At 40.4% G+C, this 16,328-nt stretch overlaps 1 protein-coding gene across 1 annotated transcript in view; it reads right to left on the bottom strand.

Annotated features, from left to right (window-relative positions):
- LOC310951198 (voltage-gated potassium channel subunit beta-2-like) overlaps positions 1-15,736 on the bottom strand; it is a gene marked incomplete at both ends in the record, with an annotated part of 184,813 nt that extends 169,077 nt beyond the window's left edge. Inside the window, one exon of the mRNA XM_083919321.1 lies at positions 15,686-15,736. Coding sequence (XP_083775447.1) covers positions 15,686-15,736 — 51 coding nt within the window. The remainder of the gene's footprint in view (positions 1-15,685) is intronic.
- Between the last annotated feature and the right edge of the window lie 592 nt (positions 15,737-16,328).

Here is a 16,328-nt window from a genome sequence, read left to right as displayed (position 1 = left end):
GTGTCAATAGGGGAGGTTATGGTTTTGCAGTGAGAGTTGATTGTTAGACACACAGAAAGTTACATTCTTGATTACTATGATCAGACAAAATTGTTTTAGCTCACATAAGACAAAATTCAAGTCATTGAAAGCAACACTGATTCTTTCTTATAAAACAAACTTGCCATTGTGGAATATCTCAAATATAACTCCCATTTTACCATAAGAGGCATCGTAGATGTCACAGGTTGGAGTTTCTGGTGATTGATTTAGAAAATGCAATATTGTAGCATCACTGTCCATCCTGACCCATTATTCTGGGTTTTTTGCTTTCACTATAGTAGAACAATGTATTATAAAAAAATAGAAAGTTCTACAAGGAGAAGTCAGCAGAAAAGTCTCACAGCCATCAAGGGGAATTTAGTGAATCTAGGTCAACGCACTCTCATCACAGAATTCCAAGTGACTCTTAACATAACTCCCCCTCTTATACTGAAGTTCGTGGGTTGACAACATTTACATGGCCCATCGGGTTTTCCAATACACACTCCAATACACACTCATATGTATATATATATATACAAGTTACTTGTGGTAACTTGTTTCAGTGTCTCAAATATCCTTTGTGGATATTATAAGGGTTATATTATTATCTCATCATCTCATCTTCATCCGCTTATCCGGGGTCGGGTCGCGGGGGCAGCAGCTTTAGCAGGGGACCCCAAACTTCCCTTTCCCGGGCCACATTAACCAGCTCTAACTGGGGGATCCCGAGGCGTTCCCAGGCCAGTGTGGAGATATAATCTCTCCACCTAGTCCTGGGTCTTCCCCGAGGCCTCCTCCCAGCTGGACGTGTCTGGAACACCTCCCTAGGGAGGCGCCCAGGGGGCATCCTTACTAGATGCCCGAACCACCTCAACTGGCTCCTTTCAACGCTAAGGAGCAGCGGCTACTCCGAGTTCCTCACGGATGGCTGAACTTCTCACCCTATCTCTAAGGGAGACTCCAGCCACCCTCCTGAGAAAACCCATTTCGGCCGCTTGTACTCGCGACCTCGTTCTTTCGGTCATGACCCAACTTTCATGACCATAGGTGAGGGTAGGAACGAAGATTGACCGGTAGATCGAGAGCTTTGCCTTCCGGCTCAGCTCTCTTTTCGTCACAACGGTGCGGTAGAGCGACTGCAACACCGCCCCCGCTGCTCCGATTCTCCGGCCAAATTCACGCTCCATCGTCCCCTCACTCGTGAACATGATCCCGAGGTACTTGAACTCCTTTACTTGGGGTAAGGATTCATTCCCTACCTGGAGTAAGCAATCCACCGGTTTCCTGCTAAGAGTATTATTATTATTAGTAGTATATTATTATTATTATATTATATTATATTATTGTGTCCAGTCGTCATACATGGCCAATATAGTTCTATTATTCTCAAAACAGAATGTGAGCTTATCAGGCCTATGTTTCAAGTTCATTGTAACATTGTGGTTTTGAAATAGTTTCCTGTTATTCACTTTCTCAGTCACGTTTCTTCCACATCACTCTCAATGGTATTTGCATTTTTTTTAATTTTATGGTACAGTTTTTTGAAAAACCTGTTGAAAAACTGCAATAGTGATGGTGAAATTTTCAAAAATATGCGTATTGTTTTTTGCAAATTGAAGCATTCTATATAATAATAATGATAATAATAATAATAATAATAATATTACACAAGCGTAAGTGTGTGTGTGTATGAATGCTGCAGTGAAAACACAGGATTGCTTTATCTTTTTTATTGATGTACTTTTAAATTAATTTAGTCAATTTACTAAATCTACTTTTTATTTTGGATTGATTTGGTCAATATACTAAATCTGCTTTTTATTTGATTTTAGATTAATTTAGTCAATGTACTAAATTTACTTTTTCATTATTTATTTTTAAATTAATTTAGTCAATGTACTAAATCTTCTTTTTATTTATATTTAAATTAATTTAGTCAATGTACTGAATCTACTTTTTTATTTTCAAATTTATTTAGTCATTGTACTAAATCTGCTTTTCATTTATTTTTAAATGAATTAATTTAATGTACTAAATGTACTTCTTTTTTAAATGAATTTATTGAATGTACTAAATCTGCTTTTTAAGTATTTTTGAATTAATTTATTCAATGTACTAAATCTGCTTTTTATTTATTTTTAAATTGATTTGGTCAGTGTACTAAGTCTACTTTTAGTACATTCATAGAACAGGATCAGTGGCGAGGTTGCCGTGGTGACGGATAAACAGGAAGAGACTGGGTAGCGTTAGCTGTCCTCGTGCATGCTTCTATGTTTAGTTTTTCATGACGCTGTTAAACATAACGTTACCTATCTGATCAGTCTTTCTAGTTTTGTTTGAATAAATGTGTCAGTTGCATATTTTTTGTTGCTTGTTGTTACAGTAACAGGAAGAGAGAGTGAGTAACCGCTTAACATTTAAACATCCACTAGTTCTACTCAAGCACTCACAACTCTCATTCTTTCAGCCACTTTCTCGCTAATTCCATAGTGTTAAACGATACACACTGTTAGCCACTTTAGCTTATCAGTTAGCTTCACGGCTGGTGATGACTTCCCCCGCTCTCTCTCCTGCTCTCTCTTGCTCGGAGTGTCGTATATTTAGCTACTCCTCTGCCTCCTTTACTGATAATGGTAAATGTAATAAGTGTAGTGTATTTGTTGCACTGGAGGCGAGGCTCAGTGAGTTAGAGGCACAGCTCTGCACCATGGAGGCTCAGTTTTGTGCTATGGTAGCTAGCCGGCCACCTATAACTTTAGCCAGTGCAAAGCCACTTAGTGTAGCGTTAGCTTCTGCCAGCCCTCCCCCCGGCAATCCCTGAGCAGCCAGGGTCCTCCTGGGTGACTGTGAGAGGAAAGCATAGCTCTAAATCGAAGCCCATGGTTAACCACTCAGTGAAACACCTGCTGAGGAAACAACACTGGTTATTGGCAGCTCCATTCTGAGAAATGTGAACTTAGCGACACCAGGGGCCATAGTAAAATGCCTCCCAGGAGCCAGAGCGGGCGACATTGAGTCCTATTTGATAAGGATTTGATAGGATAAACGTAAATATGGTAAGACTGTTATTCACGTCGGCGGTAATGACACCCAATTACGTCAATCGGAGGTCACTAAAAATAATGTGGAGTCGGTGTGTGCATATGCAAAACTATGTCTGACTCCGTAATTTTCTCTCGTCCCCTGCCCAACTTGACTTGCGATGACATGTATAGTCGCATGTCATCATTCCGTCACTGGCTGTCTGGATGGTGCCCGGTAAATAATGTGGGCTTCATTGATAATTGGCAGTCTTTCTGGGGAAAACCTTGTCTTATTAGGAGAGATGTTATTCATCCTACTTTGGAGGGTGACGCTCTCATATCTAAGAACCTGGACGCAGTTGTTAGCGCTCTAAAACCATGCCAACCCAGTGTTGGGATCAAGAAGCAGAGTCGCAGTTAAATACACCTCTCTGCGCTGCCCTTATCACAGATGCCCAGGAAGCAGAGTGACAGTCTTACATACGTCTCTGCGCTCCCTGTGGAGCATTTTCCAGCTCAGTATAGTATACAAACGCTGTCTGCCCCCCGGATCAGAACCAAATCTGCGATAATGCAACAAAATCAGAAAATAAAATATGGACTTTTAAACATCAGAACCCTGTCATCTAAAGCTGTATTAATAAATGATCTTATATCAGATAACCATATTAATTTACTCTGTCTGACTGAAACCTAGTTGTGTCATGAAGAATGTTAGCCTAAATGAATCCACTCCTCCCAGTCATATTAATACTATTCGCATCCTGCTACAGAGACTGGAGCATCTAATTGGCATTAAGGGAGCCACATCAAGCTGGTTTCAGTCATATTTATCAGAGCTTCCCTTAGGAAATATTATAAGGAAGCACTCCTTACATTTTCATTGTTATGCTAATGATACACAATTGTTTTTGTCGATCAAACCAGAAGAAACCGATCAGTTAGCTAAACTTCAAATGTGCATCAAGGAAATAAAAAGCTGGATGACCTGCTATTTTCTAATGTTAAACTCAGAATAAACTGAAGTCATCGTACTTGGCCCCGAAGGCCCCCTAAACTCAATAGCTAAAGATATTCTTACTCTGGATGATGTTGTGTTGTCCTCCAGCACCACAGTAAGGAATCTGGGTGTTATTTTTGATGAGGATATGTCCTTCGATTCTCACATAAAACTAACGACAAGGAATGCATATTTTCACCTTGCGAAATTATGAACATTGTGTCTCAGAAAGATGCAGAAAAACTAGTCCATGCATTTGTTACTTCTAGGCTGGACTACTGCAACTCCTTATTATCAGGCTGCTCCCATAAGTCTGTTAAGAGATTCCAGTTGGTCCAAAATGCTGCAGCTGGTGTACTAACTTAAACAAATCGAAGAGAACATATTTCTCCTGTATTAGCTTCTTTGCACTGGCTACCTGTAAAATCTAGAATAGAATTTAAAATCCTTCTCCTTACCTACAAAGCTTTCATTGGTCAGGCTCCGTCGTATCTTAAAGAGCTCATAGTACCGTATTACCCGACTAGATCACTGCGCTTTGAGAATGCAGGGCTACTTGTTGTTCCTAGAGTTTCCAAAAATAGAATGGGAGGCAGAGCCTTCAGCTACCAAGCTCCTCTCCTGTGGAACAAACTCCCAAGTGTTATTCGGAAGACAGACACTGTCCCCATATTTAAGAGTAAACTTAAAACTTTCCTTTTTGATAAAGCTTACAGCTAGAGCTTACAATTCCTTAACAATGTTGTTATTTTTTAAATGATTTTGTTCTGCTCAATGATGCTGCTATAGGCCTAGTCTGCCGGGGATAATACTTTTCCTTATACTCTGAGCGTCTCTCCTTGCTGTCTGTATCATTCATGTCTCATCAATGCATGTTACTAATTCACTTCTTCCCCAGAGTTGTTTGTGCTTTGTCGTCTCTGAGGTTCCTGCTGACCGTGGTGGTGCCTGCTGCTGTGGTCCTGCATGACGCTTCCTGCTACTATTATAATCTATAACCTTAGCTGTGCTTGTTTCTACTATTCTGCTGTATTAACTGCCATAACATATAAGTCATATTCACATTACTATAGATATTATTACAGTTACTGTTTTTTTGGTTGCTTGCATCTCTGGAAGTGTCTCTGTCTGTCTTTCTTCTTGTCTGTCTTTGACTCTCTCTGTCCGTCTGTCCGTCTTTTCTCTTTCTCTCTTCTTTTCTTCCTCCCCAACCGGTCAAGACAAATGGCCGTCCTGCATAGAGCTGGGTCTACCTGAAGTTCCTGCCTGTAATAGGGAAGGTTTTCGTTGCCACCGTACTCTACGAGGGAGTTGTTGGGTCTATGTAAATCATAATTAGGTCATAGAGTGTGGTCTATACCTAGTCTGTAAAGTGTCCTGAGATAACTTTTGTTATGATTTGGCACTATAAATAAATAATTATTATTATTATCATTATTATAATGATAATAAGTGGGTCCTGACTGCATCCAGAGAAACTGAATGAGTTAAAAAAAAAATGTAATTAAAAAATTCTATCGCCACTTATGGATTGTTTTTTGTTTTTGTGGAGATTTCCCAAACCCTATATGAAGAAACTTGGCCAATAACTAACTTTTTAGACTGTGACTGCTGAGGCAAATAGCCTCTACCGACTTAAACTGACCTACCGGATTGAGCTCTGATTGTTTCAACATGAACTAATCTTTTTCATTTTTGCATGATACTTGTATGTCAGCAGTTTTATGTTGATTAAGAACTACTAACAAATTAACAGCTGACACTATTGTATTTTCAAAGTATGCACGTCCTGCATCGTACTCATGGTCACACTTGTGTTTTATGTAAGCCTGAACCACTCTACTGTTTTAATTTTTGAGCTTTGATCCTACAGCTGAAGATGGAGAACCATTCTTGGGGGATCAAAACCATGGGATGCATTGTTTGATACATAGTGTCTAACGATGATTCTGTTTTTCTTTATAGATGGTTCTGCAAGGAATCCATCTGACTTCTCTTTTTGTGTTTACCTATTAACTAAACTGCCAAATAATTTGTCTGCTAAAGTGACAGAGTTATTTGTTTTAAACTGGGGTTTTCATTCTAGGAGCAACAGATGATACAATGTCATTGAGTCACAATATACTTTAAGAGTGTCCATAACTTTCACACTCTTTGGCATACTCACTCCTACAGGAAAACCTATTGTCCCCAGACCACCCATCCTTAATCTTTTGTCTCCAACACTTTAACCTGTTTACAGAGTTCACACTGACTGAAACAACTCAGTTTTCACAGAGGAGAGAGAGAGAGCGACAGAGCGAGAGCGATAGAGATATGGTCGATTGTTAAAAGAGAGAAAAAAGGAGCACATAATGCCTCCAACGAGGAAAAACGCGACAAACGAAGAAGTTGATATTAAAAAATCGCTCGACTTCATCTCAGAGGAAGTTTCCGCTGTTCGGAAAACCATGATGGACTTGGTTAAGGAAGTTAAAGCACTACGGCTACTGAATGCTGAAAAAAACAAGAGAATCGCCGATTTGGAAGACAAAGTTGCAGACCTGGAGCAGCACACTCGGGCAAACGATGTGATCATCTTAGGACTTAAGATAGAGCCCCGTTCTTATGCTCGAGCAGTGGCCAGAGACGACGGAGATCCCGGTGAATTGGAAGTTGATTCCGTGGAGCAACAAGTGGTTACCTTTCTAGAGTCCAAAGGGATACAGCTGGATTTCCAAAACATCGAAGCCTGCCATTCACTGTCAATGAAAAGCGCCAGTGATACCCATCGTAATAATGAAATTGATGAGTAGAAAACATAAGATCATGCTGCTGGAACAAGGAAGGAAGTTAAAGGGGACCGATGTCTACATAAACGAGCACTTGGCCAAACGCAATGCTGAAATAGCCAGAAAAGCATGCATCCTAAGGAAACAAAGTAAAATACAAAACACTTGGACTTCCAACTGCAAAGTTTACATTAAATTGAATGGGACCCCCGAGGAAGCCAAAGTTATCTGTGTCAAGCATATCAGTGATCTGGACAAATTCCAATGAGGGTGAATGGGATTACCGTCAGGGGAATAAGGACCACCTGGGTGAATCCGTACCGGACTGAGGTAAGAAGCAAAATAAGCAATCAAATTACAAATCAACTATGACCAACACTAGGACTTGCTCTGAATCCGGGGAGGACATCAGTCAAATAACACAGATGATTGGTTCAGAGGAATATCAGAAATTAGAACTGGGAGTTTTTGAATATACTGACTACAGCAGGGGCATGGGACAGGATATAGACCCAGACAACAACTTTCTTTCATCTATAAATAACAACTGCTACTATTACACAGATGAACAATACAACCAGAGCATAAACTCTAAGGGGAAATTCTCTCTCATTCACTTCAACAGCAGAAGCTTGTATGCTAACTTCAATCACATCAAGGACTACCTTCATACATTTTCACAGCCATTTAGTATAATAGCTATATCTGAAACATGGATCACCAATGAAAAAGGTATAGATTTTGAACTGGACGGCTATGAATTCAGGTACAATAATAGACTTAACAAAAGTGGTGGAGGAGTTGCTCTGTACATTCATAAATCTCTTGACTTTAGGGTTATAGAGGGGATGACAACAGCTGTGGATCATTTATTTGAATGTTTGACAATTGAAGTCTGTATGGAGAAGACTAAGAATATTATTGTTAGTTGTATTTATAGAGCACCTGGGTCATGCATTAGTACATTCGGCTCATGGATGGAAACTTTTTTTTCAAAAATAATTAACAGAACTCTATTTGTTTTAACATTGATATGTTGAACCCCAAAAATCAAAATGCTACAGATGATTTTGTAAATGCAATATACGGTATGAGCCTGTTCCCACGAATCACTAGACCAACCAGAATTACAACCCATTGTGCTACTCTTATCGATAATATATTCACCAATGACATTGACAATAATACAATAAGCGGTATATTGATTAATGACATCAGCGACCACTTGCCAGTGTTCACAGTCTATGACATCAATATAAGGGAAAATCTAAACAAACAAATACATTATAGAAGAGTAAGGACAGAGGAATCAATAATTACCCTTAGAAATGAATTATTGGAGTATAACTGGAATGCAATATATGGAGAAAACGATGTTAACAGGGCTTATGACGAATTCCTAAGAATATTCTCTTCATTATATGAATCACACTGTCCAGTAAGAAAATGTAACAGAAGAACTTCATATGATCATTGTCCATGGATTATAAAAGGGCTGCAAAATGCTTGTAAAAAGAAAAATAAACTTCACAAAGATTTCATAAAATTGAAAACCAAAGAAGCTGAATGCAAGTACAAAAAATATAAAAATAAGTTAACTAATATTTTAAGACAAAGCAAAAAAGATTATTATAAAAGAAGATTAGATGAAAACAAAGACAATATTAAAGGAATATGGAAGGTACTAAATCATATTATAAGAAATGGGTCTAGACATAATAATCTGCCTAACTATTTCATTGATATGGGTGATGAAAATCATGACATGGCTAATGTGGCTAACAGTTTTAATAAATTCTTTGTAAATGTAGGACCAGACCTTGCAAAGAAAATCAGTGACACAGGAAAACATGACGAACATAGGTTTGAGAGAAATCCCTGTTCATTGTTTCTTAAAGCAGTGACTGAAAATGAAATTATCAATATAGTAAATGCATGCACAAACAAACACTCAACTGACTTTAATGATGTCAATATGACCTTGGTAAAAAAAGTACTTCAGGGTATTTCCAAACCATTAACCTACATATCTAACTTATCATTTCAAACTGGTTAATTCCCAAACAATATGAAAATAGCTAAAGTATTACCTCTATATAAGACTGGAAACAAGCACCATTTCACAAATTATAGACCTGTGTCATGCTACCGCAGTTTTCCAAAATACTTGAAAAATTATGTAATAGCAGATTGGACACATTCTTAGAAAAACACAAAATACTTGCAGATAGTCAGTACGGATTTAGGACTAATAGATCAACATCATTGGCAATAATTGAGGCAATGGAAGAAATAACAAATGCAATAGATCACAAGAAATTCGCTGTTGGCATATTCATTGATTTAAAAAAGGCATTCGACAGAATCTATCACAACATACTGCTCAATAAATTGGAAAGATATGGTATTAGGGGAATAGTACTTCAGTGGGTGACAAGTTACTTAAGTGGGAGACAGCAATTTGTGAGCCTGGGTGACTGTGTTTCATCTTGTTTGGACATTGTTTGTGGGGTTCCCCAGGGGTCAGTGCTGGGTCCCAAATTTTTTCTTTTGTATATCAATGACATATGTTATGTTTCTAAGATATTGCACTTTGTATTGTTTGCAGATGACACGAATATTTTTTGTTCAGGGGATGATTTACAAAAACTACAGGAGGAGATCAATATAGAATTGAATAAACTTAAAATCTGGTTTGACACAAATAGGTTATCACTCAACCTCGGTAAGACAAAAATGATGACGTTTGGAAATTGTAGAACAAATAAACAGGTAATATTAAAAATAGAGGGAACTGTAATTGAAAGAGTTCATGAAATAAAATTCCTGGGGGTAACCATAGATGATAAAATGAGTTGGAAAGCACATATTAAACATGTCCAAACCAAAGTTTCAAGAAGCATCGCAATAATAAATAAAGCAAAAAAGGTTTTAGATTACAAATCCCTCCACACTCTGTATTTGCAATACTGTGCTGAGATTTGGGGAAACAATTACAAGACCTCACTACAGCCACTAACCATCATTCAAAGAAGAGCCATACGTGTTATTCATAACGCCGACTACCGGGAACACACTAACTCGTTATTCCTGCAATCACGCCTACTCAAATTTACAAATATGGTCAATTATCAAACAGCTCAAATTATGTTAAAAAGCTAAATGTAATTTATTACCTACAAACATACAGAAATTATTAAGCATATATGAAGGGGGTTACCATTTGAGAGGGACAATTAATTTCAATATTCCACTAGTGCGTACAATCGGGAAAGGTTTTTGTGTTTCAGTCAGCTTTGGAACAGATTTCATAAAGAATTAAAGGAATGTCCAAACATAAAACAGTTTAAACTGAGGTATAAAGATATGATCTTTAAAAGGTACAGGGATGAAGTTACTCAGGACCACTAAGTGGTATAATGGGCACAAGGGTGTGATAGGGTGTACTGTAAAGTATGGGGGTGGATATTTTTTTCTATATATCTTTCTGTGTGTATCTGAATCACGTATTATTTTTTTGGTAAACACACGTACAGCTATATGTGTATTACTTTATTGTGCGTTGAGGACTTTTTTTTGCTTAGCACTTAGCGTTTTCTGTTTTATTTTATTTTTTATATAAGAAATCTGTTGGGCTAGGAAGCTCATTTCTATTTTTGTTGTAAGTTATAAAGAAGGATAAGGATAAGGGGTGGGAGTTTATAAGTTTAACTTCTTCTCACTCCTTTTCGAATATTTTATTTCATGATGAATGCGATTACTGTTGTAGATATGTATGTGCATTTATGTGTATGTACACATATGTGTGTATTAACTTTTTTGGGGAAATATTCGAAATAAATGCAACAAACAAACAAACAAACAGGAATGCAATTGCAGATGATGGTGCTAAAGAAGAAAGAAATTAGAAAGTGGTAAAGACTGTTTCTCCGACAGTGTGTCATATGCTGGTAACCTCTGACACCAGAAGAACATGGAAGAGAGAAGAAAATGGCATCCATGGCATAAAATGAGTTAAAATAAAACAAGGAAACCTATATAGTGACGGAGATGTAGTATAAATTGCTTTGGCTTGTTTTAATGTTTTGTTTCTTGTTGATTCTTTGTTTTTCTTGTTACCCTTCCTTGTTATATTCTGGTCATCGACATTCTTACAAGTCACAATGTTCATAAATGAGAGTCATCAGATGAGACAAGGTTGATTTCTTAAAAATGATGGTTCATCTTCAACCGCTTATCTGGGGTCGGGTCGCGGGGGCAACAGCTTTAGCAGGGGACCCCAAACGTCCCTTTCCCAGGCCACATTAACCAGCTCTAACTGGCGGATCCCGAGGCGTTCGCAGGCCAGTGTGGAGATATAATCTCTCCATCTAGTCCTGGGTCTTCCCTGAGGCCTCTTCCCAGCTGGACGTGCCTGGAACACGTCCCTAGGTAGGCACGGGGGGAACCTTACTAGATGCCCGAACCTCCTCAACTGGCTCCTTTCAACACAAAGGAGCAGCGGCTCTACTCCAAGTCCCTCACGGATGGCTGAACTTCTCACCCTATGTCAAGGGAGACTCGATCCATCCACCTGAGAAAACCCATTTTGGCCGCTTGTACCCGCGACCTCTTTCTTTTGGTCATGACCCAGCTTTCATATCCATAGGTGAGGGTAGGAACGAAGATTGACCAGTAGATCGAGAGCTTTGCCTTCCGGCTCAGCTCTCTTTTCATCCCAACGGTGCGGTAGTGCGACTGCAACACCGCCCCCGCTGCTCTGATTCTCTGTCCCCTCACTTGTGAACAAGATCCCGAGGTACTTGAACTCCTTTACATGGGGTAAGGACTCATTCCCTACCTGGGGAAAGCAATCCACCGGTTTCCTGCTGAGAGCCATGGCCTCAGATTTAGAGGTGCTGATCCTCATCCCAGCTGTTTCACACTCAGCTGCGAACCGATCCAGTGAGTGCTCAAGGTCACTGACCGGCGACGCCATCAGGACCACGTCATCTGCAAAAAGCATAGACGAGATCCTCAGCCCACCAAACTGTAACCCCTCCCCACCATGACTACACTTCGATACCCTGTCCATGAAAATCACAAACAGGATTTGTGACAAAGCGCACCCCTGGCGGAGGCCAACCCCCACGAGAAACGAATCTGTCTTACTGCTGAAGATCTGGACACAGCTCTCGCTTTGAGTGTACAGAGATTGGGTGGTGACCCCCTCACCCCATACTCCCGCAGCACCTCCCACGCTATCTCTTGGGGGACCCGGTCATATGCCTTCTCCAGATCCACAAAGCACATGCAGACCAGATGGGCATACTCCCAGGCCCCCTCCAGGATCCTTGCGAGAGTGAAGAGCTGGTCAGTTGTTCCACGTCCAGCACGGAATCCGCATTGATCCTCTTCAATCTGAGTTTAGACTATAGGACGGACCCTTCTTTCCAGCACTCTGGAGTAAACTTTACCAGGGAGGCTGAGTAGTGTGATACCCCTGTAATTGGCACACACTCTCTGGTCCCCCAGGGGAACCACCACCCCCGTCTGCCACTCCCTTGGCACTATCCAAGACTGAACTTTTCCCACAACCGCTGCTTTGCCTCTGAAAGGGCTAAGGCTGCATCCCTTCGGGCTTGTCGGTACCTTGCAACCGCCTCCGGAGTCTACTACTCCTACTACAGCTCCCCTGACCACTGGTGTCCACCACAGTTGTCGAGGGTTACCGCCCCAGTAGGCACCTAAGACTTTAAGGCTACATCTCACCGCTGCAGCTTCAGCATTGGAAGCTTTGAACATTGCCCACTCCAACCTCCACAGAGATGCCAGAAAAACTCCGCCAGAGGTGTGAGTTGATGATCTCTCAGACAGGGGTCTCCTCCAGACATTCCCAGTTCACCTGCACTACCCCTTTGGGCTTACCTGTCAGTCCATAATCTTCCCCCATCCTCTGACCCAACTCATCATCAAATGGTAATCAGTTGACAGCCCTGCCCCACTCTTCACTCGAGTGTCCAAAACATACGGCCTCAGATCAGATGATACGTTCGCACAATCACTCAACGACCTTTGGCCTAGGATGCTCTGGTACCACGTACACTTATGAGCATCCTTATGTTAGCACAGAAATCTAATAACAGACAACCGCTCTGATTTAGATCAGGGAGGCTGTTCCTCCCAGTCACGCCTCTCCAGGAGTCTCCATTGTTGTCAGTCAGAGTCGTCCACCACCACCACCTGCAGGCGAAGAACGCTTGGGTAAACTCTAACACTGCAGCGCTCAGCCGGGGGGTTGTGAGTATCCTAGGACCCGCCTGCGCCTCACACCCTGGGCAACTCCAGAGAAGAATAGGGTCCAACCCCTATCCAGGAGTACAGTTCCAGAATTGAGACTGTGCGTGGAGGTAAGCTCCACCAGATCAAACTGGCAGTGCTCCTGCTCCCACACAAGTCCTGGCTCCTTCCCACAGAGAGGGCCAGCCTCTGCTTCTCCGGTCTGGTCCATCGAGGCCACTCACCTTCACTGCCACCCGTGCAGCAGCGCACTCAACCCCAGCAGTTTGTCCTGTGAGTGGTGGGCCCAAAGGAGGGGAGGTGCAACGTCACTTTTTCGGGCTGTGCCCGGCCGGGCTCCGTGGCAAACCCAGCCACCGGGCTTCCTTTGGGCAGGGTCTCTCTTCCTCTCTCTTGTTGGAGTCTTTCTAAACCATTCTTAGTCCCGCCCCTCGCCTGAGACCACTATGCCATGGGAGACCCTACCAGGAGCAACAGCTCTAGACAACACAGCCCTCAGGTTCACAGGGACACACAAACCTGCTTTCACATTATTACCAAGTTAATACAGATGTCACAAAATTAAAGGATGTTGCAGATAAGGTCTTTTTCTGCACTTACATACATGAAATAAGCCATCAGGACAGTTTATTTTGTGTAACAACTTTTAATGGAGAAATCCAGGAGAGTCGCTAACAGCCGGACTCGGCTAACACTGATTAGCTAGGCATTAAAATGGCTTTTTAACCAGTAATATTGCTCAAAATAACACCAAATCTCTGCAGTAGCATAAGTATCCCTACACATAAAACAAAGCACCAACAACATAGTTAGAGAAGCTGGTCCAAACAGAATCACATCATCAAGAAGGCTGGCTCTGTACTTGGTCTCAGACTGGAGTCTTTTGAGTCTGCGGTGGAGAGAACGCTAAATTAAATGTTAGCCATCATTCACAATGATCAGTATTCTCTCCATCACGCATTGGTCCGACAGCAGAGCACCTTCTCAAACAGGGTGCTCCAGCTCCGCTGTCGAAGGTACAGATACTCTAAATCTTTCCTGCCACATGCCATCAAACTGTACAATAACAGCTAAAACTTTTTCATAACAATACAGTCTTCAAGCATCTCATGTTTTTTACATAATCTGTCCACTGCTCCTTATATTTGTATAGAGTATGTTTACTTTGCAATAGACATAGACTGCTTTTTTATACATTTTTTATGTATCTTTTATATATTGCTGTTTTGATGTGTCTGTGTGTTGTTACTGTGTGTAATGCTACTGCCACACTGCTATTTCCCAGCTTGGGATCAATAAAGTATATCTATCTATTGGACAGCAGCTTTGCTGTCTGGGACTCTGACAGCTCTTCCACAACCCGGTTCTGCCACCCTGCACCCTGGGAAAGACCCCAGAGCTTGGGAAGCTGCATGGAGCTGTAAGCTGTGACCGCAACGTTTCTTCCTCCCCTATTCAACAGATAGACGTCTGGGCAGGTGTCTTTAATGAACAGGTCTTGTGACGTTGGTATTGATATTAAACTTGTCCTTTTAATAAAAGTATGGTTATGGAATAAGCGTTAAATGTATCTTATGTTAGGTTTAACTGCTCTCTCTTCGTACCATAGCTTTTGCCATTTTCCCATTCACAAAGGTGATACTATTTATTTTTCTTTGTCATCTCCATGTTGCATATTATTCATGTTATAGCCTATTATAATTGTATATGTAATCATTAGTTATAAAATAAATTGACAAAAAACCAAGTTGTCCGTGAATATTTCATTCTAACTGCAATGAGTTGATGGTCACCGTGTTGTCAGAAGCAGCGATTTCAGCTTGTATAAATGAAAGAGAAAAACTCTTACAGGTGATTAAGTTACCATTGGACGTAGGCACCATTTCCTATTCAAATCTCAATACAAATTTAGAGATTTTTTACACATTTACAAATCTAAAGAAACACACATTTGCAAATGGTTCTGCTATAATAATGCCCCTAAGGTGCCATCCACTCTTGGATCAGGTGTGAATACAGCCTTCGCTTTTAATTCAAGGTTTGCTTGACTTAATCATGGCAGAATACATGGAGTGCAAGGGACACAGATGTGGCCAATATTACCTATTTTTCATTTTCCACAAAATATAAAAAAAGATTAGTGGTGTTTAATCATCCTTTATGTCTGCTTTTACAAAGAATATTAAAGTCTAAAAGAGATGATAATTATTGCAACGAAACAACACAAGGAATGTTATTAAGATCATAAACCCACACATTACAAATACAGAGTACAATCTCTGCAAGAGTGCATATTCCAGAAATTCCCCAACCACTCAATAATTTAAGACCATCCACATTCTGACAATGAAGATAGAACACATAATCTGGCTACTGTCACAGAGACAGAACAGAACAGCTGTGTCTCAAGTAAGTTCAAATAAAGAAATATATTAGAGAACTAGATGATGAACTATCTTGGGCAATAAGGATATTCCCCTTTTTCATGGTTCCATATAATACTCCAGACATAGGCAGCATATCCATGCAACATCAATCCTTTTATCCCATAATCAATCAATCCATACTTAACACTATGAGCTACTCACCCGAGTGGTTGGCGTTCTGCCGATGTAGGGGTTTTGGACTACACTGCTCATGATAGAGCTTGGTGATGGCCAGATGAAGCAGTATGTGTTTCACAGCTTGAAGATTGCTGTCAAAGTAGCTGGTGAAGGACTTGATATGGCTTTCTGCTCCCTCCTACTTGGTCACACGGTACACAAAGAGCCCTATCAGCAACCCTGTCTGCACTGCAGAGAACCGAAAATAATCTCACAATTAAATTATTCATCTTGGTACTAAAACTAGCATCTGCACTAAAAGCTTGTGATTGTCTGTAGCAGCAGAAAGCATGCTAAAAGCCTGTCATTTTGCTTTTTCCAACAGTGATGCATTTGTTTTCCGACTTTTATGTTTATTTATTGACAGGATAAATACTACACTACAAGGTGTCATAGTTGTAGAATTGGGTATGAATGGTAATGTGTGGCTGTATTGTCCCAACCAATATTTCTAACAATCTCAATCTTTTCTTTTTAGTTCCTCATAAGATTAATCAGAATGTGAATCAAAATCACAAATACTTTAATAATCCAAGGGGAAAATCGTTTTTGTTTCAAACTTCAGCCCTACAAACAACATATTTAACAACAACAATATTATACTGATAACATATTTGTAAGAAGAGAA

Source organism: Echiichthys vipera (genome assembly GCF_963691815.1).
Source record: "Echiichthys vipera genome assembly, chromosome: 9".
Lineage (NCBI taxonomy): Eukaryota > Metazoa > Chordata > Actinopteri > Perciformes > Trachinidae > Echiichthys > Echiichthys vipera.
Note: the sequence above shows the minus strand (reverse complement) of the source record. Positions and strands in the feature narration are given on the sequence as shown.